Source organism: Bos indicus x Bos taurus, chromosome 29 (genome assembly GCF_003369695.1).
Source record: "Bos indicus x Bos taurus breed Angus x Brahman F1 hybrid chromosome 29, Bos_hybrid_MaternalHap_v2.0, whole genome shotgun sequence".
NCBI classification, from domain to species: domain Eukaryota; kingdom Metazoa; phylum Chordata; class Mammalia; order Artiodactyla; family Bovidae; genus Bos; species Bos indicus x Bos taurus.
The window spans coordinates 24,451,153-24,476,948 of NC_040104.1; the positions used below are offsets into that span (position 1 = coordinate 24,451,153).

The window sequence follows — 25,796 nt, forward strand, 5'->3', positions numbered from 1 at the left end:
ATGCTAAAGCTGAAACTCCAGTACTTGGCCACCTCATGCGAAGAGTTAACTCATTGGAAACGTCTCTGATGCTTGGAGGGATTGGGGGCAGGAGGAAAGGGGGACGACAGAGGATGAGATGGCTGGATGGCATCACCGACTTGATGGACGTGTGTTTGGGTGAACTGCGGGAGTTGGTGATGGACAGGGAGGCCAGGCGTGCTGCGATTCATGGGGTCTCAAAGAGTCGGACAGGACTGAGCGACTGAACTGAACTGAACTGAATGCATATATATGAAATCTAGAAAAATGTTCCTGTTGAACTTATTTGCAGGGCAGGAATAGAGACGCGGGTCTAGAAAACAGTCTTGCAGACATGAGTTGGGGTCAGTAGGAAAGGGAGGACAAACTGGGAGATTAGGACTGACATATACACACTACCATGTGTCAAACAGATAACAAGTAGGAAAGTGCTGTACAGCACAGGGAGCTCAGCTCAGTGCTCTGTGATGACCTGGAGGGGTGGGATGGGAGTGGGAAGGAGTCTCAAGAGAGAGGGGATATACATGTATATATAGGTGGTTCATTTTGTTGTAAAGCAGAAACTCACACAACTTTGTAAAGCAACTATATGCCAATAAACTTTTCTAATAGAAAATTTGTTATAGCTAAAATCACTTTGAGTGAGTGAGTGAAGTCGCTCAGTCGTGTCGGACTCTTTTGGGATAATACAAAATGCACTAAAATGGTTTAAGGATTTACAGCTTTCTAATCATTATTGTCTTTTTTTTCATGCTAATGAATTCAGAAGAGTCTTATTTCTCCATGGTTTTGAAATTATAATTAAGTTTTACTGAGATTCTCCTATTTTTTTTTTTTAACCAAACTCTTCAAGGCCCCTTTATTTCATTCTGGCATCATCAACCCTATGAGTAGATATTATTTTCTTTTTAAAGATAAAATAACGCTGAAAAAGTTTAAATAATTGCCAAAGTTAACTCCAAAAGTCAATCACAGAACTTAGATTTGAATATCAGTCTGTCTGCATTTAAAGCTTTTGGTCACTTCTAACAAAGTGGAATAAATTATCTGAGTCTTAATTTAAAAAGTAAATATGTTATAGTCATATATTACTACTCACTTTCTTACTCATTAGCTTTGTTTTCAAAATAAAGATGTTAAATCAGGTAATCATAAAACCTTAAAGCTTTTTGACTAGTATTGATTTTTTAGTATTTTAATAAGTTTATTGAGATAAAATTTGTATGTCATAAAATACATATTTTATGTGTACAACTCAATAAGAATATATTTACAAAGAATATGTATTTATAAAGTTGTACAACTATAATCACAATCTAATTTTAAAATATTTCCCTCATACTAAAAGGAAAAAAAATGTCCATTTACAATCATTCCCATCCTTACTCCAAGCTCTAGGCAACCATTAATCTACTTTCTGTCTCTATGAATTTGCCCTTTTGGGATATTTTTTTACAAATGGAGTCACGAAATGTGTGTTCTTTTTTGTCTGTATATGAAAAATAGAACAGCAAATAATATTCAGAAAGCAAGATGGTAAGGATAGCTATAATTATATAGAATTTATGATTCTTCAGTACTTTTTATAAGCCAGTAACCATTCAGTTCTAGATTCAGACTGTCTGGGAGGAAAAATTTTGCTGGCCTTAGTTGCTTTACCTATGAAAGGAGGATATGTATGCATATATATCTATGTCTTAGGATTTTGTGAGAAATTAGTCAATACATGTAAAGTATATCATATACATTGGACTATTTTAAGTGTTAGCTCTTATTCTAGGTGTTTGGATAAATCTAAATAGATAATAAACCTAAAGCTCATTTGATTAAAACCAATACAATATTGTAAAGTAATTAACCTCCAATTAAAATAAATAAATTTATATTAAAAAATAAAAAAATTTTAATGTTGAAAGATTCAAAAAAAAGTAAGTTACATTGTTAGTGCTTCAATTTTAACTAATTACAGATCTATTAGATTTTCAGGAAATGGACCAAACCTATAATGAATAGAGAATGCTGACTCAGAGAGACTTTCCTCTGCCAATTTACAGAAATCCAGTCTCCCGTTTTATAAGAATAGATTAATGGCCAACTTCTCACTTATGACATATGAGTAGAATTTTAATGCCAAATTTCTCTGATGGCCAAAAGCATAAAGCTTCAAATGGGATTGTTTTGTACTGAGAAGACATGATTAAAGCCATAGAAGTTATAAACCAAGTTTAAACTTAAATTTACCAAACTGTGCAATTCTACTTTAAAATTTCATACCTTGTTGACCTGGTTTTATTAAATGGCCAAAAAGAGATTGTAAGAAAATAGAGTATGGCATATATTTGGGGAAAGAAGGAAGGAAGCCAGTCCATGTTCTCCAGAACCTTGTTTCTTTATGGTAATCAATGAAAACACAGTTCCCACGAGAACAGACTGTGTAAAGCAGAAAAGATACACTGTTTTGGCAAATTAAAACAGAGAAAGGCTGAGTTAATCTGAAAAGTGTCCTTGAAGCAGTACATCATGGCTCAGTCCACCAATCCCTGACCACATGACAGGACTCCCAAGAGATGTCACATAGCATCTTCACCCAGCTCACTATTTCAGCATCAATCCTATTGTACAAGTAGTGTATCTGAAGCAACTCCTCAAAGAATTTCAGAAAGGAACTGCCACCATACCTTATGCCCCAGAACGTGGACCACTTGAGTTAATGCTTTCCTCAGAGCCAGCTTCACATCCTTGTTTCTCAAGGTATAAATCAAAGGATTAAGGGAAGGGACAACAATATTATTTAACACTTGGATAACAGAATCTAGCCAGGGGATGGAAGCAGGCCGAAGATAGACGAGCATCACAGGCCTATAGAACAAGATGATTGAAATCAGGTGGGCACTGCAGGTTGAAAAAGCTCGGCGCCTGCCTTCAGAAGATTTGATTTTGAAAATGGAAAGGACAATGCAACCATAGGAAGTAAGGATAAGGATAAGGCATGTAAGAGTCACAAAATCCATGTTAGTGAAGCTTACCATCTGAGCTAGAGAGGCGTCTGCACAGGCCAGGGCTAGCACCACTGGGATGTCACAGAAGAAATTGTCCAACTCATCGGGGCCACAGTAAAGTAACTTAAACACAAGAAATGTGAGGATATTTCCATGTAGGCAGCTACCCAGCCAAGAACCCACTGTCAAGCTGGTACACACTCTGGGGTTCTTGATAACCATGTATCACAAAGAGTGACAAATAGCCACAAAGCAGTCATAGGCCATCACAGTGTAGAGGAAGCACTTGGTACTACCCAGAAAGTGGTAAAAGAACAGCTGGGAGGCACAGCCCTGGTAAGAGATGGTTCAGCTTTGTCCCATTAGGTAGTATCATTTTGGGGGAACTCACTGAAGGGAAAAATACGTCAAACACTGACAGGAAAAAATACATGGGGGTGTGGAGGTTGGAAGAAACCAGAATGGTGAGGAAGATGAGCAGGTTTCCCAGTAAAGTGAAGAAATAGAACATCAAAAACAGGATGAATAGCAAGTTCTCCAGCCCTCCAGTGTTAGGAATTCCCAACGATATGAACTCTGACACAGAAGTATAGTTCTGCATGTCTATGCACCAGGCAGTCCTGGAAAAGCAAAGCATTCATGATATAAGACTACAAATAACTGAGAAAATATCTTCCTAGTAAACTTATTTCTCAAACAGTGACTGTGAGCAAAAAAATGTCAAAGAGGAAAAGGAAACCAGTAATAAATCCGGACCTGCAGCTAAGTAATGTATTGCATTTGGCCTCAGTATTTTTCACGTGCAAAATTACATAGAATAATTTATAGTTGACAAACCTCGCAGTAATCAACTCTTATTATAGGTTTTAGGTAGTTTCTCCCAATCCAGTTTATCATCACACAAACTGGTATATTACAGAAGCATCTTCTCCAAGGAAAATTTGGCATCAGATGGCAAACTCGTTTTGTATTATAAGCCAAGTCATAATTAGTTGCTTAATAGACCAACTGGGCTTCTCTGGTGGCTGGTAAAGAATTTGCCTGCAAATCAGGAGGCCCTGGTTTGATTCCTAGGTCAGGAAAATCCCCTGGAGAAGGGATAGGCTACCCACTCCAGTATTCTTGAGCTTCCCAGGTGGCTCAGCTGGTAAAGAATCAGCCTGCAATGTGGGAGACTTGGGTTTGATCCCTGGGTTGGGAAGATCCCCTGGATAATTGTGGGGCAACCAACTCCAGTATTCTTGCCTAGAGAATCCCAAGGAAAGAGGATCTTGGTGGGCTACAGTCCTTGGGGTCACAAAGAGTCAGACACAACTGAGCGACTAAGCACAGCAAAGCGATAGACCAACTATCCAAGTATATGCATATAAAAATGTGAACCTAAACAGAAATGATATTCATTTACCTATTTATTTTTACTTACAGTGATAGTGTTTTCCACTGTTTAGCATTTACATTCAAGAAAAGATATACAATTCATATTTATAACATGCTCACACACACACACACACACAGGAATTACACTGAGTCTAGAAGAGCCTCGTGTAAGTAATAGAAATAGCTATTGCATCCCACCAGAAATATATGCCTCCTCAGGAAGACTTTATTTCTATACCACAGATCTCATTCATGTAAATTTCAATTACATTATAATTTTTTAACTTCATTAATTCATGTCAGTCATATAAGCCTAAAGATCCTCAATTATTTTTTTCTGAAGGCCCAATATCTTCTTTTGTTCCTTTGAATCAAATTTTATGTTAGCCGTCCACATGTTGTCACTTGGATATAACTGATTTTTCTCTGTTTGTGATCAATATTTGCTCATAGGAAATAATCTGATAGATGTATTAACATTAATTTATTAATTGCTAATCTCTTACCATTTCCTACGTTGTTTCAATTTTATGAGAATAAAGGCTTATAGCCATACAGGAAAAAAAGCTCAATAAGTAGAATTTATGGCAAAGAATGAAGAAGTAGAGAAAATAGGAGCTCTTCAGAATAACCTTGAAATCAATCTATAGAGCCAGGGCCCTGTATAAAGCTTGTCCTGTACAAAATGTTTGAGTAGATTGTGATTCTGGCAAAAATACAAACAGGAAAGCAAAAAAACTCCTTTCCAGCCCCAAATATACTTTACACATTGAGTTTAAGCCTCAACAATCAATTTAATCTCACAAACATTAATTTTCTATCCACCTGCTAGAAATATAAAGATGAATAAAATAAAGTGTTATCCCTAAAAAACTTAACCTAATAGAAAACTGGTTTCTAACTCTGACCCTGACTCTATCATTTTCTACTTCTGGACCATAAGAAACTCACTTAACCTCTCTGAGCCTCAACTCTTACAGAAGAACAGTGGATAATCATATTGTCTGCCTCATAAAGTCTTTGTGAGGATTGAATGAGATAACAAAAATAAAATTCCTTGCCCAATGCTTGGCATTTAGTAGTAAATGTCCAATATGTCCAATATTATGTCCTCATGCATATAAGACAATGGTAATGTAGTTAAAACAAAAGCATTGAAGGTGTGATGAAGATATAATTAGAAATGGACTTGAAAAGGGATCCGCAAGATTTGAAAAAAAGTAGAGTAAACATAGTCAACTGATCTTTGACAAAAGAGCAAAGGCAATGCAATACAATGAGAAAAGATGGTCTTTTTAAAACTAATGATTCCAGAACAGGACATCTCTTTCTCTCTCTCTCTCTCTCTCTCTCTCTCTCTCTCTCTCTCTCTCTCTCTCACACACACACACACACACAAAATATATCTAGACATAGACCTTACACCCTCCACAAAAATTAACTTCAAATGAATAACAAACCTGAATGTGAAATGCAAAACTACTGAACTCATAGATGATAATTTAGGAGAAAATCTACACGATCTTGGATACAGCAATGAGTTTTTAGATATAGCAACAAAGGCACAATTCATAAGAGAAATAACTGATACACTGAACTTCATTAAAATTAAAAAAAAAAAAAAAACTTGTTTTGCCAAAAACGCAGCTAAGAGAATGAGAAAATAAGCTACAGAATGAGAGAAAATATTTTGTAAAAGACATCTGACAAATGACTAATGTTATGAAGAACTCTTAAAAATTCAGTAATAAGAAAACCAACAACCCAATTAAAAATTATCCCAAAGACTTTAATAGATACCTCACCAAAGAAGATAAATATAAACCTGGAAAATAAGGACATAAAAGGATGTTCCACATTATGTCATCTGCTGCTGCTAAGTTGCTTCAGTCGTGTCCGACTCTGTGCGACCCCATAGGCGGCAGCCCACCAGGCTCCCCCGTCCCTGGGATTCTCCAGACAAGAACACTGGAGTGGGTTGCATTTTCCTTCTCCAGGGAATGAAAGTGAAAAGAGAAAGTGAAGTCGCTCAGTCGTGTCTGACTCTTCGTGACTCCATGGACTGCAGCCTACCAGGCTCCTCCGCACATGGGATTTTCAGGGAAATACAAATTAAAACAAAGAGATAACACTACAAACCTAGAATGCCCAAAATCTAGAACACTGACAATACCAAATACTAGTGAGAATGTGAAGTAACAGGAGCTCTCATTTCTGGTAGACATGCAAATGGCACAGTCACTTTGTAAGACAGTTTGGCAGTTTGTTGTGAATCTCAAGGTATTCTTACCACGATCTAGCAGCCATGGTCCTTGATATTTAAGCAAAGGAGTTGAAAATGTATATTAACACAAAACTCTGCACATTGATGTTTATATAAACTTTATTCACAATTGCCAAAACTTGGAAGCAGCCAAGATGTCCTTCAGTAGGGGAATGGATAAACTATGGTAAATCCAGACAATGGAACATCATTAAGTGCTATGAAGAAATGAGCCATCAACCTATGCAAAGACATGGAGGAATAATAAGGCTGTGTTACTAAGTGAAAGAAGTCTATCTGAAAGAGCTACAACCTTTATCATTCCAACCATATGACATTCTGGAGACAGTAAAAAGATTACTGGTTGGCAGGGGATGGATAGGTGGAGCACAAAGGACTTTTAGGTCAGTGAAAATACATTGTATGGAATGGTAGGTAGATGCTATTACATATTTGTTCAAATCCATTGAATGGACAAAACTGAAAGTGGACCCCAAAGTAAACTATGGATTTCAGGTAATAATGACGTATCAGGGTAGATTTATCGTTTATAACAAGTGTGCCCTCTGATGGGGATGTTTGGATATGGGACAGGCTGTACATGTGTATGGGCCTACGGTATATGAGAAATCTGTACTGTAAACCAAAAACTCATCTAAAAAAAATAAAGCTTTTTTAAAAATATCAAAGAAAAACACACAGGTCAGGAAAAATGTTCTTTCCATGAGACCTTCAGCAGAGGATTATGTAAATATCTGGCAGAATTAAAAGATATTTTGTAGGCTAGAAGTGCATAAATTCTCCATTTACCTGAACTTTTTTTGTTTCTAGCTCAACAAATTCACAAAGGTGTTTGTTCCAAACATGTGATCAGCAAAAGTGTAGATTTCACAAATTACCTTAGATTCAATTTCAAAATTCTCTTTCCTCCTCTGCAGTTAGCACTCAATGCCTTATCTCCATCCAAACCTATTCTCAGGAAAGAACCTGACATACCAGGAAAAAAAATTTCTAAGAACAGATAATAACAGAAGATTTTCAAGCAGAAAATTTTACCCTTAGGGAAACAGAAGAAGGAATTATTTTGCTGCAAAGGAGACTAAACTAGATATTTTCTTCCAACTCTGAATTCTAAAATTTTATATTATTAGCATTTTATAAATTTTGTGACTTTCGCTATCACCACATTCAAAGAAATTTGCATTTTAACCTTCAGGGTTCAATGACAATGAAAGTACATACGCCTGCTAAAGGAAGTTCTCATATTGATAAGAGGAGTAGATTGATATTGATTAAAAGAGTAGATGTTAAGAGTGGGGATAGTTTTTATTTTTTATACTAACCGCAAAAGGGAATTCATAAACAAAGAACCAATCTGCTTCAATCTCATCCACCTTCCTCATACAAATCATTCTCCTACTGCATGAGCACACTTATCTCTAAGTCTGCCCCGCTTCACGTCCTTCTCAGTGCTGACTTCCCAATGAATCACAGGACTCAGCAATATATAAGAATTTTCATAACTTCCATAATTCTCCTTCTTAAGTTGTTTGAACAGGGAAAATGATCAGGACAAATAGAGTTAAAAGCAAGACAGAGAGAGAGAAAAGGGAGAAGCATAGTGTAAGCAGAATAAGAGTTGAATAGAAGGAGGTAAAGTTTTAGACAAACACCAGCTAATGGAAAACACACCTAACATGGGCAGAGGGGTTTTTGTCAAGTTTTAGGCAAGAATATATTTCTAAAGCCCAAAGTCCATATTGACGTAAGATGCCATGACATAGAGACAAGGTTCAGCACCTTGTGCTCTTGAGTCCAAGATACAAAGTTTCCACACTCAGCCCTGTCATGTAGTCTGGTCATGAAATGCTGGATTTATGATATTTTCAAACTGGAGAGTTTCTATTAAGACACTATCCCCTGTGGCCCAATCTTAGACTTAAGAATTGTGAATCACCAAAGGGAGTAATTAGAGGTCCTCCTGTCTATCTTAACACCCGTTTCCCATTACACATCTCATTATTTCATAACATATTATAGATTTATTGTAAATGTAGCATTACAACTTTATTAACTATCTGATAAATATTCAAGAGTGAGAAAAATACCAGTATCTTTCCTTGACTTTATTTAATATGCTCTTTCCAATCACTATAAACACAGTTATATTTTTAACTACTTACAATCATACCCTATATGTAGTTTTGCATAATTCCTTTTTAATATTAACTTTCTGATTAATAATTTTTCTTATACTTGTCAAAATAAGCACACATAGGTAGGTAGACAGATGTGTGTATGTGTTAGTTGCTCAATCATGTCCCACTCTTTGTGACACCATGGACTGTAGCCCACCTGGCTCCTCTGTCAATGAGATTCTCCAGGCAAGAACACTGGAATGGGTTGCCATTTCCTTCTTCAGGGGATCTTCCTAAGGATCAAAGGATCAAACCTGGGTCTCCTGCATTACAGGTGGATTCTTTACCAACTGAGCCATCAGGAAAGCCCGAGATAAAGCTTGAGAGCCCCACGTAAGAAATGATTACCCAGAGCTGGATTGGTCACTTTCTATATTGTGGTCTCTATATTAGGAAGTTTGAAAAATCTAAGAGGGTTTTTAGTAGCCTTGTATTTGAGTGTATTATTGGAAAGAGGGCATGTGAAGAGATAACACCAACTATCATGGGGAGGGTGGCTGGAGGAGCTCAAATACATTGAGAAAAACAAATAAGGAAAGTCCTTGGACTGTAGAAGTTTGAGATACTTGGTCAGGGAAAAAGGAGAAAAGATAGTAACTAAGTCAGAGAAATGCTACTGGGAATGTATGTGGATTAATATCCTCCTTTAGCCTAACCAGTTGACATCAGAGTAGAATTTTTTTGCATTTAAGTTTCTGTACCTGAAATTACCCTGAGAACTAGACTTGGATTCTAATTATCAGGAAAAGGCTCCACACAAGTGTCTCCTGGGAACACCGAGAAGATCAGAACCAACAAAGGAGAGTAACAGTATGAGAATGAGAACAGTAGAACCCCAGTCTTTGGGATCAGAACCTGTTTTTACAAATTAGGCATAATCTATAAACAATATAATATATAGTACACCGTGGTTTTAGGGGAAAAAAAATGGTTCCTGTTTTTCTGTGAAGTAATTGCTCTGGATTTTTTCCTCAAAACTTTCTGTTCAGATATCCTGCCTCAATAATTGCATATTTACATGTCTCTTTAAAAAAAAAAGGCTTATTTTTTTTTAAAGTGTTATAAAGTCATTGTAAAATTATGAAGGTAACAGAAGCACACGGGCTTCCCTGGTGGCTCAGACAATATAGAATATGCCTGCAATGCAGGAGACCAGGTTCGATCCCTGGGTCAGCAAGATCCCCTGGAGAAGGGAATGACAACCCATTCCAGTATTCTTGCCTCGAGAATCCCATGGACAGAGGAGCCTGGAGTGCTGCAGCCCATGGGGTCACAAAGAGTCAGACGCAACTGAGCAACTGAACTGAACTGACTGAACTGCAGATGGAGTTATAAGAAAAAGGGGAGAACTAGCAAACTCAAACGGAGAAGGCAATGGCACCTCACTCCAGTACTCTTGCCTGGAAAGTCCTGTGGACAGAGGAGCCTGGTGGGCTGCAGTCCATGGAGTCACAAAGAGTCGGACACGACTGAGTGACTTCACTTTCACTTTTCATTTTCATGCATTGAAGAAGGAAATGACAACCCACTCCAGTGTTCTTGCCTGGAGAATCCCAGGGACCGTGGAGCCTGGTAGGCTGCCATCTATGGGGTCGCACAGAGTCGGACACGACAAGCGACTTAGCAGCAGCAGCAAACTCAAAAATCACAGGATATGTGAAAACTAAATAAGCAGCCTAATTTTTAAACTGTGCTAAAAGACATAAAGCACAAAATTTACTGCCAGCCATTTTCAGTGTACAGTTCAGTAGTGCTAAGTATATTCATGTTGTTGTGCAACCAAACTTCACAGCTTTTTTTCCCTTTCCCCACCCCTGGCAACCCTGGCAAGGTAGAATGGTGATTCTACCTTCTTTTTCTATATTTTGACAACTCTATAAACCTCATATACTTAAATCATACAGAAATCACATAGTATCTGTCTTATTTTGTGACTGCTTATTTCACTTAACATAATCTCTTCAAGTTTCTTCCATGTAAAGATGGGATTTTCTTCCTTGTAAAGATGGGAGTACTATTGCCTGTATGTATGTACCACATTTTGATTATCTATTCATCATTAATGGACACCTGAATTGCTTCCACCTCCTGCCTATTGTGAATAATGCCATGATGAGGAGCATGCTACAAATATCTATTTAAGACCCTTTTGGACATAATTCAGAAGGATAATTGCTAAATCACAGGGCAATTTTATTTTTAAATTTTTTGAGGAACCAGCATACTGCTTTCCATAGTGGCTGCACCACTTTATATCCCCACCAATAATGAACAATGGTTCCAGCTTCTTCACATTTCTTATCTTTTCCTCTTTTTTTTTTCCAGTAAGAGCCATTCTAATGGGTGTGAGGTGATTTCTCATGAATTTGATTTGAATTTCTCTAGCGGTAGAGATTGAGCATCTTTTCATATGCTTATTGGCCATTTGTGTGTCTTTTTTGGAGAAATGTCTGTTTAAGTCCTTGATCTCCTTTTTAATCAAGATATTTGTTTGTTGTTACTGTTGATGGAGTACAATATTAAAAAGCAGTGTGTGCATGTGTGTGTACACATTATTTAAATAAAATTTTATATTGGGTGCTGTACTAAAACTTCACATATAGGAAAGATTTAAACAGCTTTGATTTTTTCAGTGCTAAGTAGTAATTATTAGAAGGAGGCAAGTGGTTGGAGTTCATTCATATTCAGCTTTCATACATCTTCAACTTTAATGAGAATATATATTTAAATTAGTGAATGTGATTTTTACCTATCCTAATTATTTCACTCATGTTTCTGTTTTATGTAAATGAATAGGTAATTACATTTAATTTGAAAGTCTAAGCGGTATCCATTTATTCATGCAACAAACCCACCCACAGTTCCTAGTAGATCACTGGGCCACATCCTGTGGGTATAACAGTGAATAAGACAAACATGATGGAATTTTCCATTGCATAGAAAAAAAATCTATAAGTATCTGTCCACAATCCATATCCAGGCTTTATCAGATATCATAGCATGTGGGGTTTCCACCAATATCCAGCATTAATAGGACATCAAACTATAGTAGAATTGCTTAAATGCAACATATTGTCTAGGATACATTCCCAAAGCATAGGAATTTTTATTGTGATGTTAGATTTTACTGGTCAGGTTAGGAAGGGCCTTGGAATTCTCACACTGCACATCAAACCATTGTCTACGTTTAAATGGGCTTCATTTTATCCTTTTTGTCTCATGCCTTTTGTAAAGGCAACAGTGTATTTAATTCAGGGTTGTATTTTTTGTTTTGTTTTTAATGGTTTCAGGTAGAATGGAAACTTTGGGGAATAAAAATGGAATACAAAATAACTACAAATTAATAAAATGTCATAAAAGCTAAGGGCAGTAAATACTGCTCTCTCTTTCCCCCTGATTTCTGGAGAAAATTTAGAAATAATGACCAACTTGAGTATCACTGGAAGCCAACTTGGAAAATGTCTTGGTGGGAGAACAAGAACTGGTCACTGAACCCAGTGATCAGGACATCTCTTCAAACAACACTGAACAGGAAGGCTTTCCCAACCCTTTCACACTAAAGAGTAATCTGGGATGTTGTCTGTATGGTAGAGCAGGAAAAAAAATGACAATAGGAGTTAAGAGGGCTTGGGCTATACCTGGCTTTACTGTAATTAAATGTGTTATGAATGGCAAAATACTTATTTCTAGATCTCATTGCCACCATGTACAGAGGGATACAATGAGTCATGGCACAGAATTAATGGAGATAATAATAAAGTCAACATATAAACATGACCTATGTCCATGCATATTTTACTAGTTATTTATTGAAAGCTCTCTGTGTATCATGAGCTCCGGAAAGAGGTCGTGAGTTTGAATAAATTGCCAAACAGGTCCTTCAGGGTAATCATGTTGTAGCGGGATTAAGAGTAAGAGCTATTTAATTAACAAGATCTGAATGTGAGGTCTGGTTTGCCACTTAATGTGCAAACTTGGCTCCATTATTTGAAGCTTCTAATCCTCAAAGTTCTTTTTTTTGAAATTGAAACTCCTTTATGGGGGGATATGAAGATTACATGAGATGGTATCTATGGAATATTCATCACAGATCATGGTCTAGCAATTACGATTAATGCTACTGTTAGCAACATGGACGAACTGAAATGCATATAGGGAGAACCGAGGAATGATTACATTCTAAGTGAAGTAAGAAAAACTAATTTGGCACAGAGATGGCTATTGAAGGATAACTTTTGTATTGCCATAGATCTTCACTATTTTCAATCAGGCAAAATTTGCTGTCTATTATAAGAAATCTGTCTCAAGCTTCTTGCAATTTCCCTTGGATTCCTTCTCCAGGATTAGTGCACTGAGAATAGCATGAATTATGAAGTTACTTATGGGGCCTCAGGGTTTATAATTATGCACAAAAATAGAAAATCTTATTAGGCAGACTTAATGCTTTAGAGAAAGCATTTTCCCTTGATATTATTTGATTATTTATCTAATTACTCATTTGATTGAGTAGGTGAGTGATATTAAGAGTCAATACATTTTAAAATCCATTATAAAACCCTTAATTTAGTGCAGAACAGTAAATACTACATTGTGGAAAATCCTTTTTAGGGAACTTTTCACTTCTTTGTTCCTTAAGGAATAGATTAACGAGTTCAGCATGGGTGAGACAGTATTATTTAATAGTTGCACCATGGCATCTAGCAAGGGGTTGGGTGTCGGCTGCAGATAGACAATGATTATAGGTCCAAAGGCACAGAGAATGGCAGTGAGGTGGGCACTGCAGGTAGAGAAAGCTTTCTGCCTGCCCTCTGCCGAATGGATCCTCAAAATGGCAATCCCAATGCGTGTGTAGGAGACACAAACACTCAACCAAAGCATTAAAGCCAGAAAGCCAACACTAGTGGAAGCTACACCCTGGGCAAAGGAGCTGTCAGCACAAGCCAGGGGTAAGATAACAGGAATGTCACAGAAGAAGTGGTCCACCTGATTAGGGCCACAGTAGGGTAGCTGAAAGGTAAAGGATGTCAGGATAGTGGCCTGAAGACAACCCACCAACCAGGCTGCCAAGACCAAACCAACACAGACTCCAGGTCTCATGATGAGCTTATACCTCAGTGGGTGACAGATGGCAACAAAACGATCATAAGCCATCACAGAATAGAAGCAGCCTTCTGTAGAACCCAGGAAATGATAGAAGAAGAGCTGAACAGCACATCCCTTATAAGAAATGGCTCGGTTCTGGCCAGAAAAATAGACTAGCATCTTGGGACAGAGAACAGAGGGGAACAGCATGTCCAAAATCGAGAGGAGTCCCAAGAAGAAGTACATGGGAGTGTGAAGGTCGAGGAGGAGACAACTGCTAGAAGGATGAGCAAATTTCCAAGCAGGGTCAAGGGGTAAATTAACGAGAAGATGCCAAGGAGCACAGTCTTCATTCCCTCTGTCTGAGGTATTCCCAGTAGGATGAACTCATTCAGCTCTGTGTGGTTCCTCATGTTCCTGGGAGGAAGGTCTAGGTGAGACAAAAGACCAGAAACCATGACTGTGGAGGCTGATTGTGGCAGATGCAATACCGATACATTCATCATCACTGATCTTTGTTTACACATAAACATGAGGTTGAAATTAAGAACCAGAAATTCTGGGAGTAATATTTAGGGGCTAGTAAAGCAGATGTGTGCCTTTGTATCTCAAGATATCACATTCTTTTATGAATAGGGGTTCAAAGCAATATGAAGCTTTAGCAAAGTAAAATACTGGATGTACTATGAGAACATAGGCATCAATACTGAGCAGATGAGCATAGTTTGAATTAAGTCCACAACCAACTATACAACAACAAAAATGTCCCAAATTTAAGATCAATCTGAAAACATGTTGAAGCCTCACCCTCCTGACTCTATTACAAAGCTACAGTTGCTCAAATATGTGTTCATACACCCTAAATATTCATCAAAGATCAATTTGGGCACCCACATCTATGTTGAGAAGAATGGACTGTGATACAGTTTAAAGAGTAGTAAGATTTGGGTATATGATATCATTCTAACTGGATATATTTCTTAGTCTGAGCATGGAGTCTCAAAGAGTCAGACACAACTGAGTGACTGAACTGAACTGAAGGTTATTTGCCTGAAAAGAAATTAACAGTGACAAATTTGATTATTATTCTGGTGTTTAGTTTGTTTAGAGATTAGTAGATGTTTAGAGACTATGTAGGTGATAGGTTTTGATAGTGATAGTGAAGTTATCATATATAAAGATGAATTTTTGGAACATTTGATGTTTGCTAACTACTGAAATTTTGAAATCCAAAGTATTTCAATTCTGCAGACTTTTCTGTGTCTTCTGATTATTTTAAATTCTAATTTTAATTTTATTGTGGTAATAAAACTTCACATGAGATCTACTCTCTAAACAGATTTTTAAGTGTACAAGATAATATTAACTATGAACATAATGTTTTACAGCATTTGTGAAACTTTCTACCTATTCATCAGCAATTTCTCATTTCCTGTTGTCCCCTAACCCTGGTAGCCATCATTCTGTGTTTTGTTTTTAAGAGTATACTTGTTTTATTTTAAAGGAAAAACTCATCATGTCGAGAACATGAAAGGGCCAGTAGAGAGACAGTCAGCTGTCTGCTACAATGGTTGAGCTCCTGAATTTCTCAAGAAGAGATGCCACGATACTATGCATAAAATAGATAACTAATGAAAACCTACTGTATAGTACAGGGAACTCTACTCAGTGCTCCTTGGTGACCTAAATGGGAAATAAATCCAAAAAAAAGAAGAGACTTATGTATATGTATAGCTAATTAACTTTCTTGCAGTGTAGAAACTAGCACGATATTGTAAAGCAACTATACTCCAATAAATTAACTTTAAAAAAGAAGAGAGATGTCTTTTTAACTTACACTTTTTACCATTATAATTTGCTTTTTTTGAGATGCAAAATATATTTTTAAATGTCCAATTATAATGGTTTGAATTTCTAATTATAATTCCTGGTCAACTTCTCTGATCTTCTTTTATAAGTAATATTATTAATTGTTATTGATTGATAATTATGTCTTCTAAAAAAACCTGGAAAATGGTAAGATAATGCTCTCCATGTACTCAAGTTGTTTATAATCTTGGAATCTCAATTTCTCATCTTTATATAAGCAGAAAGTATTCCCTGCACCAGTAGGCTCAACCTTAACCAATCAGTTAAATATATTATTCCAAGCAGGACACTTTTGAAAGTCAAAGAAAGCGTTATTAATAACTAAGGCAGAATAAGAGGGGTAAAATAGGAACATGTCTGTTCAACCATCGAATAGTCTCCTTTCCCTCATGTGTGTCCTACAGATCTTTATTTTGACATGTTCTGATATAACTGTGCCCCTTGAAGATATGGTATATTCTTATAATTGTGCTGGATAAATAGAGGGTACCCACTGAATATCTTTTTTCTGATTAACTGAGATAATATTTACCTCCCAGAATTGCTGTAAAGATTAAATGTCATGATGCTCAGGAAAGATTTTGATACACAGTAAGATGCTGTATATGGTTTGTTATAATTGTATTTTCTATAGAGATATCCATGCTAAAGAATTTGGGAAGGAGTTACCTGTGTGAGGATCAGAGTTAGTATCTTAAGCCTGAACGAAGTCACCAGGAGAAACAGGGTAAATTATGGACAAAGAAGGAATGAGAGACCAAACTTTGAGAAATACTACATTTTAGGAAAAGGAGAAGAAAAGGGAGCCATTTAATAAAAAATATATACATTCGTCATATGATTTGGAAGAGGTCAGGAGAATGTCTTTTGCATACCATTTATCATGAAAATTATTATTTTCTCCATGTCTTAGAATTTTCTCCATTGTCAGGGAGAATATGCAACTAATTTTTATTCTTAAGCAAGTGTGTGGTTCTTTAAAAGTGACAGGTGCTGAATTAATGATTAAGGAACAACAAAAGAAATAATAGATGAATGTATTTCTGCATGCTGTTTTGTGGGGTGAATGGAGGAAAGGACTCTAGTCATTGCACAAAATGGGAAGGAAGCTCTTAGTCATGATTGCTTCCAACAATGCTAGTCAGGAGTCCATAGTGGAGTAAAAGTAAAAATAAAAGAAGATGGGAAAATGCTCTGGACAGTTACATGGCTCAGTTAAGGAAAACAAATGTTGTTTTTCTTACCTTTAAGTTCAGTTTCTTCTATAGACTTGTGGGACTTACCATTCTGAACATCTCTCTTCCCTGGGTGCAACGGAAATGGATTTGTGTTGGCACCCCACTCCAGCACTCTTGCCTGGAAAATCCCAGGGACAGAGGAGCTTGGTGGGCCACAGTCCATGGGGTTGCTAAGAGTCAGACATGACTGAGCGACTTCACTTTCACTTTTCACTTTCATGCATTGGAGAAGGAAATGGCAACCCACTCCAGTGTTCTTGCCTGGAGAATCCCAGGGACGGGGGAGCCTGGTGGGCTGCCGTCTATGGGGTCGCACAGAGTCGGACACGACTGAAGCGACTTAGCAGCAGCAGCAGCAAGTGTAGACCCCAAATGGTCTTTTCCACTCAAGATTACACAGAGAGAGGATAGTATATGTCTGATGGCTCGCCCATCATCTAGGGTGATTTCTTCAGAGTTAGCAGAAATAAGATCTCCTACATTCGTAGAGTTTTAAATGATCTCTTACTCCCTCTGGAGCCCCATCCATGATACATCCCAGGACTCAGGGAGCAGGAGCCCTTGAGCACAGGGAGCAATCAAATGCTGGATGTTGAGAGAGCTCATGACTGAGAAAAGACTACACGGTAATCAAGACAATCTTCAAGCAAAATCAAGGAAGTTGTGGATCCCCCATGGCCACCCTAATTTTCTACTCTGGGTAGACTTTCAAGAACCCTTTTTGTTCTTCATAGACCTCACAGATTTGACTTCCTTCTCTGTCATTTTTTGAGTCTCTACCTATTCCCTTACTTTTTATGGTTGTAGAAGAAATTGTAACATAATGAAAAGATCATTCACCTTGGAAGTTTCTGGTGTGAAGAACAAGTCTGTTTCTTGTTAATTGTAAGTCCTTGAGCAAGCCAGTGCTCTTCTCTGAACCATAATATAGTCCTTCATAAATTGGAGTTATTTCATAGGGACACTGGAGATTAAATGAGACAACACTTGTAAACTTCCTGGCACATACTACTTAATTATTTGTATTGAAATTGGATGGAACATAGACTGGTATTCATTGTTAGAATCTTTTTTAGTTCTTTTACCCCTTCTCTTCTTAATTTGAGTTTTTTCATTGTTTTGTTTTTTTCATTTTAGTCAGTCTGATTTCATTTCTTTTATCAACTAGTAATTATAGTGTGGGGCTTCCCTGGTGGCTCAGACAGTAAAGAATCTGCCATGCAGGAGATCTGGGTTTGATTCCTGGATTGGGAAGATCCTCTGGAGAAGGGAATGGCTACTCACTCCAGTATTCTTGCCTGGAGAGTTCCATGGACAGAGGAGCTTGATGGGCTACAGTCCATGGGGTCGCAGAGTTCAACACTACTGAACAACTAACACTTTCACTGTAACTATAGTGAGAGAGATGGTGAAAAACCAAACCAAAATGAAACAAAACAAAAGAAAATAATAGGTATATAGTTACCAAAAAATAAATAAGGAATATCAGAATGTTTTTCATAATAATGGATTGTTTCCTATGGAATCTAAATAAGATTTTCCAGGTTCTCAGGATTCAACAAGCCAATCCAAGGAAGGGAAAATGGAACTAACATTTAAAGAGAGTCCACTTGTGGAAAGGTCTTTTAAAATCTTATTTTATTCACTTCTTACAACATCCACACAGGGTAGCTATTTTTAGTCCACTTTATAAATGATGACATGGTCATCAGAGAGAGTAATTTTTCCCAAGATTACACAACGTTGAGTAGGAGAGGTAGGAATTGAGCCACAAATTTTTTTAGTCTAAATCTCACAGACTTAATTCTGGGGACAGAGCCAAGTTGATACTAAAACATCAGAATCTGGTTCCTAGTTTTCTCTCCAAGTTTGACCCTCTGGATCAGCAAGGTATACCTTTCCTAGTCTTCAGAGAGTAAGACCTTGAGCTTTACCCTGCCCATCTCCTTTCACATCTCTTTATGACTCTGTTTTGAACAATAACTACAACAGCATGGCTTCCCAGGTGGCACTAGTGGTAAGAATCGGCCTACCAATGCAAGAGATGTGAGAAACATGGGTTCGATCCCTGTGTTGGGAAGATCCCCTGGAGAAGGGCACTTTCCCACTCCAATATTCTTGCCTAGAAAATTCCACGCACGAAGTAGCCTGGCAGGCTATAGTCCATGGGGTAGCAAAAAAATTAACACGACTGAACATGCGCGTGCGCGCGCGCACACACACACACACACACACACACACACATAGTAGACAACAGATTTAGTGACTAAACAGCAACAACATAACAGATAACAATCAAAAGGCCTAACAGTACACAGAAATTGGGATACATATGTATTTATTCTTGGGGCTTCCCAGCTGGCACTGGTGGTAAGGAACCCACCTGCTAATAATGCAGGAGACAGAAGAGAAGCTGGTTAGATCCCTGGGTAAGGAAGATCTCCTGGAGGAGAGCATAGCAACCCACTCCAGTATCCTTGCCTGGAGAATCCCATGGACAGAAGAGCCTGGTGGGCTACAGTTCATAGGGTCTCAAAGAGTTGGACACAACTGAAGCCACTTAGCATGCATGTGTGTGTATTTATTCTTAATTAATATCTTGGGCACTTATTTACTTATAGGCTTTCAAGTTTTAAAAACACATAAAGGTCAGGAAGAGAAATCATCATGACAGAGTACGATGACTTGGAGCTCACAACCCCTACAAACACATCAAAAATACACCTACATACAGAACAATTCTCACTGAAAATTAACTGGAAACTGTCATGAGGATTTCTGTACAATGAAGGCTATAAGAAAAGTACACACTTAAACAGACTTTAAATTCCCATTAGTGTTACTTTATTCATCATTAGCAGAATCATTCATCTTTTCCAAGTAGGAAAAAAAAAAGCCAAAGCTCATAACAACAATTAAAAAGATAAATGAATATATTTCTTAATGCTATTCTTAACTAGGAATAGGAAAAGGAAATTGTGAAAGTGGTATGAAATAAAGAGGACATACTTTTAAAAATTGAAAAATACTTGAAAGAAAACTCAAATTCCCTTCCCCATGGTGAGAAAGAAATAGAATGAGAAGGTTACCAATAAAAATATTGTAAGTAAACACACATAAACCCTTCTCCTGTGACTGCTTGCACCCTGATTCTAATCAATACTTTCCAACTGGGTCCTTAAATGTATTATTTCATTAACCGAGGTCATCAAGTCCTTCTCATCACAGGAAAGAGTGGAGCCTATTTAATTAGAGGGTATGAGTTTCAGTCCTATCCCATGCTTACTAACTTGGACGTGGCACTTAAACTCTCCATGCCTCAGGTTTATAATTTCTAAAACAGTGATGATAATAATAGCATCTCCTTCATTGGGTTGTCTTGATGATTAAATGGAAAAAACACATAAAATAGAACAGTACATTGCATGTAGTATATAATCAACAATGTCAGTTGACATATATGCTCTCAAAACTTTCCTCAAGTCCCCCATCATAACACTCACCAGACACTTTTCTGTTTAACTCCTGTGTCCCCTATACACTGTAAGCTCTATAAAGACTAACATTTCTTCTGTCTTGTTTGCCACTTCTCTTGTAGTGCTGTGAATACTGCAGAGTACACAGTAGGCACTCTATAAATAACTCTGTAAGTTACATTGTTCTCTGGTGAAAGCCTTCCAAATGTTTCTCACATTTCTCACATGCTCAGCATTAGGGTCAACAGACACACAGACTTCCATCCTTTTCCCTCAGCCATCACGCAAGTTCAAAGTTTTTTAGGTTTTTATTGAACTATATGCTGAAATGTAATGATGCCAGTTATACTTCTAGCTTTTCCCATATACTCCCTCTTATTTGGCCATTATAGATAGCTGAAGAATATGTTCTGAAAGCATACATCTGCCCCTTTCTAACTTAAACATTTTCAGTGATCTTTAGCTACCCAATGGGCTACTGAAACATTGTAATAAAAATACACTGGAACATTGTAATAAAAATACAACTATCAAAACTATGGTTAAGTTTTGGATAAAATTAAAGAAAAAGTCAGTGAAATTCTATACTTAATCCAGAGGGTTTCCTTATTTGTTAGAAAGTGCCAGGTTCTTCACAGCAGGTTTCCACTGCTCAATATAAGGAGTGCCTCCAAAAGACATGGAGAAGGTAAGAGAACAGCACGCAGAATGAGAGAAATGTGCAAATCATCTATTTGATAAAGACCTAAACCACCTCCACTCAACAGTAAAAAAAGAAATAATCCAAGGAATACAAAGCTCAGTGATATGAGGTACAGAGTCCAGAAATAGATCTGCATTTATCAGAACAATAATTTTGACAAAAATACAAAAGCAATTTAATGAAGAAATGATGGGCTTTGCAATGCGATAGGAATACTTAGATATTCATATCAAAAACAAACACACAAACAAAATAGAGACTCAATCTGTACCTCACATTAACAAAAACTGTCACAGAATGAGTTGTAGATATTAATGTAAAACATGAAACTTAAGAATTTTTAAATATGAAAAAGATTGTGACAGAGTGTCCATTGACAGATGAATGGATAAATATTGGTGTGTATGTGTGCTAAATTGCTTCAGTCATGCCTGACTCTTTACAAATCCATGGACTGTAGCCCACCAGGCTTCTCTGTCCATGGGATTTTCCAGGCAAGAATACTGGAGTGGGTTGCCATGCCTTCCTCTAGGGGATCATCCTGACCCAGGAATTGAACTTACATCTCTTATGTCTCCTGCACTGGCAGGCAAGTTCTTTACCACTAGAGCCACCTGGGAAACATATATATATGTCACAACGGAATATTGCTCAGCCATAAAAAAATAAAATAAAGTTTTCCACTTATGATATAAATGGATCTAGGTGAAATGAGTCCGAAAGAGAAAGGCAGATACTGTATGATCTCACCAACTTGTGATCTCTAAAAACAGATAAAACAAAACCAGACTCACAAATACAGAGAACAAGTGGGTAGTTGCCAAAGGGGATGGTGTTGGGGGAAGAGAGAAATAGGTAAAGGGAATTAGGAAATACAAATGTCCAGTTGCAAAATAAAAAAGTCATGGAAATATACAGCATCAGGAAAATGGTCAATAATATTATAATAACATTGCATGGAGACAGATAGTTACCACATTTACCATGGTGATCAGTTCTTAATGTAACTAAATATTAAATTACTATGTTGCACACCTGAAAATAACATAGTACATCAAGTATATGCCAACAAAACAAAACAACAACAAAAAGAAAATCTTGAAAGAAACCAAGAACAAAGGATATTTTACCTACAGGGAACAGAGCAAAACCAATATAATATTGTAAAGTAATTAGCCTCCAATTAAAATAAATAAATTTATATTAAAAAAAGAATTTGAATGGGGAAAAAAAAAAGAATTACAGAGGAACTCTCATTGGAAACTGGGCAATCAAAAAAGAGTGGAGTAAAAAATTTAAAGTGTTGAAATACAAAAATCACCAGCTTAGAATTTTAAATCCAATAATGTTATCCTTCAAATTGAGGTAAAATTATGACATTTCAGATAAACAAAATCTAAAAGAATCTGTTACCCGAGGCCTGCCTTGCAAAAAATATTAAAAGTAGTTCTTTAGGCAAAAGAAAAATAATCTAGGTCAGATGCTTGAACTGACATTTTAAAAAAGCATCAGAGAAGAACAAATATTAGTAAAATATTATTTTTCTTATTTTTAATTTATCTAAAACATAACTGTGAATTTTAAATAATAAGAGTAATACTATAAAACAATAGAGGAAAAAGTAGTCAGAAGACACTTTGACATAAATTACAGCAAGATCTTTTTTGATCCACCTGCTAAAATAATGCAGAATAAAAAAGGGACCTAATTAAACTTAGAAGATTTTTCACAGCAAAGTTATCCATAAACAAAAAGAAAATACAACCCCCAGAATGGGGGGGGGGGGGAGTGTGTAAATGAAGCAGTTGAAAAGGGTTTAATCTCCAAAATATGCAAACAGCTCATGCACCTCTATGTCAAAAAAAAAGCCCAAACAACTCAATCAAAAAGTGGGCAGAAGATCTAAATACACATTCCTCCAAAGAAGACATACAGATGGCCACAAAGTACATGCAAAGATGCTCAATATCACTAATAATTAGAGAAATACAAATCAAAACATATCTACATTGAGATATCACCTCACACCAGTCAGAATGACCATCATCAAAAAAATCTACAAACAACAAATGCTGGAGAGGGTGTAAAGAAAAGGGAACCCCTACACGGTTGGTGTGAATGAAAATTTGTGCAGCCAGTATGGACAACAGTATGTAGGTTCCTTAAGAAACTAAAAATAGAGCTACCATATGATCCAGCAATCTCATTCCTGGGCCTATATCTGGAGAAAACCCTAATTTGAAAAGATACATGCACACAAATGTTTGCTGTAACACAATTTATAACAGCCAATACATGGAAGTAACCCAAATGTCACTCAGAGAACTCAAACAGGGCCTCTGAGACAATCTAGAAGGGTGAGATGGGGAGGGAGATGGGAGGGAGGTTTGAGAGGGAAGGGACATGGGTGTACCTATGGCTGAGTCTTATTGATGTTTGACAGAAAACAAAATTCTGTAAAGCAATTATCCTTCCATTTAAAAAATTAATTAATTTTTTAATAAGATGATGTGGTACATATATACAATGGAATATTACTCAACCATTAAGAAAAGTGAAATAATGCCATTTGTAACAACATGGATGGGACCAGAGATTCTCATACTAAGTGAAGTAAGTCAAAAAAAGATAAATATCAAATGATATGACTCACTTGTAAAATCTAATTTCTAAAATGATATAAAAGTTCTTATTTACAAAACAGAAACAGACTCAGATTTCAAAAACAAACGTATGGTTACCAAGGAGAAACATGGTGGGGAAGAAGGGGGAGCAGGAAGACCCTGAGTTTAGCACAAACACACATACACACACTACTATATATGAAATAGATAACCAACAAGGACCTACTATATAGCCCAGGGAACTCTATTCAATATTCTTTAATAACCTAAGTGGGAAAAGAATCTGAAAAAGAATGAATACATGTATATGTATGACTGAATCACTATGCTGTACACCTGAAACTAACACATTTTAGATCAACTATACCCTAAAACAAAAATTGTAATTCTTCAATTAAAAAAAAAGATTAAACCAAATTATATTATAAGGAGCTATGCAGTTTAAGAAAATATATGTTTTCAAAATACTGTTCTATACATCTGTGTCTCTTTTGCTGTCTCGCATACAGGGTTATTGTTGACCATCTTTCTAAATTCCATATATATGCATTAGTATACTGTATTGGTGTTTTTCTTTCTGGCTTACTTCACTCTGTATAATAAGCTCCAGTTTCATCCACCTCATTAGAACTGATTCAAATGTATTATTTTAATGGCTGAGTAATACTTCATTGTGTATATGTACCACAGCTTTCTTATCCATTCATCTGCTGACATATTGTAAAGTAATTAACCTCCAATTAAAATAAATAAATTTAAATTTTAAAAATTTTTTTAAAAAAGAAAAAATATGTTTTTGTTTTACTAAATTAATAAACTGGAAAATCATGTTTAAAAATATAATATAGTTTTTATAATAAAATTCCTCAGAAACATTCATTAAACAAATATTCCTGAGTAGCAGGTTTAGATAAAGTTAAACACCGAGAAATATAACTGTAATACATTTCTTATTGATCACTAAATTATATTACTAACTCTGTTAAATGAGTGTATCTTCATTACAGAGATTATTTGCTCTGTGAATATGCTACTTTATCTTTAAGTGTCAACAGAGCTTTCTTTACTTCCTTGTTCCTCAGGGTATAGACCACAGGAGTCAGAAGGGGCGTCATCACAGTGTAGAAAACAGCCACAATCCTGTCCATAGCCTCCTTGGAGCCTGGTCTCAGGTAAATGAAAACACAGGGAACAAAGAAGCAAAGGACCACAGTGCAGTGGGAGGCACAGGTCTGGAAGGCTCTCCATCTCCCTTCTGAGGTGTGGATCTTCAGGATGGAATGGATGATGGATACGTAGGACAGCACTATCAGGAAAAAACAGCCCAAGGCCACCACCCCAATGTTGACAAAGATCACCACCTCGTTGGCAGAGGTGTCTGCACAGGTCAGTTTGAGGATGGGTGGTGCATCGCAGAAGTAATGCTGGATCTGGTTGGGTCCACAGAAGGGCAAACGGAACGTCAGTGTGGTCTGGACAGCAGAGTGCACAGAGCCACTGAGCCACGTGGTTGTGGCCAGGAGAGCGCACGTCCTCCCACTCATCATGCTGGCGTACCTGAGCGGGTAACTGACGGCCAGGAAGCGGTCATAGGACATGACGGTGTAGAGGAAGCACTCGGTGCTGCCCAGGAAGTGGAAGGAGTAGAGCTGGGCCACACAGCCGGGAAAGGAGATAGGACTGCCTTCTGGGGACACCAGGGTCATCAGCATTTTGGGCACAGTGACCGTGGAGAACCACATGTCAATGAAGGACAGGTTGCTCAGGAAGTAGTACATGGGGGTGTGCAGGTGGGGATCCACTGTGATCACCAGCAGGATGAGAAGGTTCCCCACCACAGTGAGGGCATAGATCACCAGGAAGATTCCAAAGAGGAGCGTGTCCAGCTCTGGTGAATGGGAAAGGCCTGTGAGGATGAACGTTGTCACTAGGCTCATGTTTGTCAT

General features: G+C 37.1%; 1 protein-coding gene and 2 pseudogenes across 1 annotated transcript; all 3 read right to left on the reverse strand.

The window, feature by feature from the left end:
- Positions 1–2,666: 2,666 nt before the first annotated feature.
- Positions 2,667–3,621, reverse strand: LOC113886048 (annotated as a pseudogene).
- A 9,800-nt stretch (positions 3,622–13,421) lies between these two features.
- LOC113886049 lies at positions 13,422–14,353 on the reverse strand (annotated as a pseudogene).
- A 10,507-nt stretch (positions 14,354–24,860) lies between these two features.
- On the reverse strand, positions 24,861–25,796 carry LOC113885719 (olfactory receptor 10G9-like). Its single transcript, XM_027531307.1, has one exon. It carries the CDS (start codon positions 25,794–25,796, stop codon positions 24,861–24,863), a length of 936 nt encoding a protein of 311 aa, XP_027387108.1.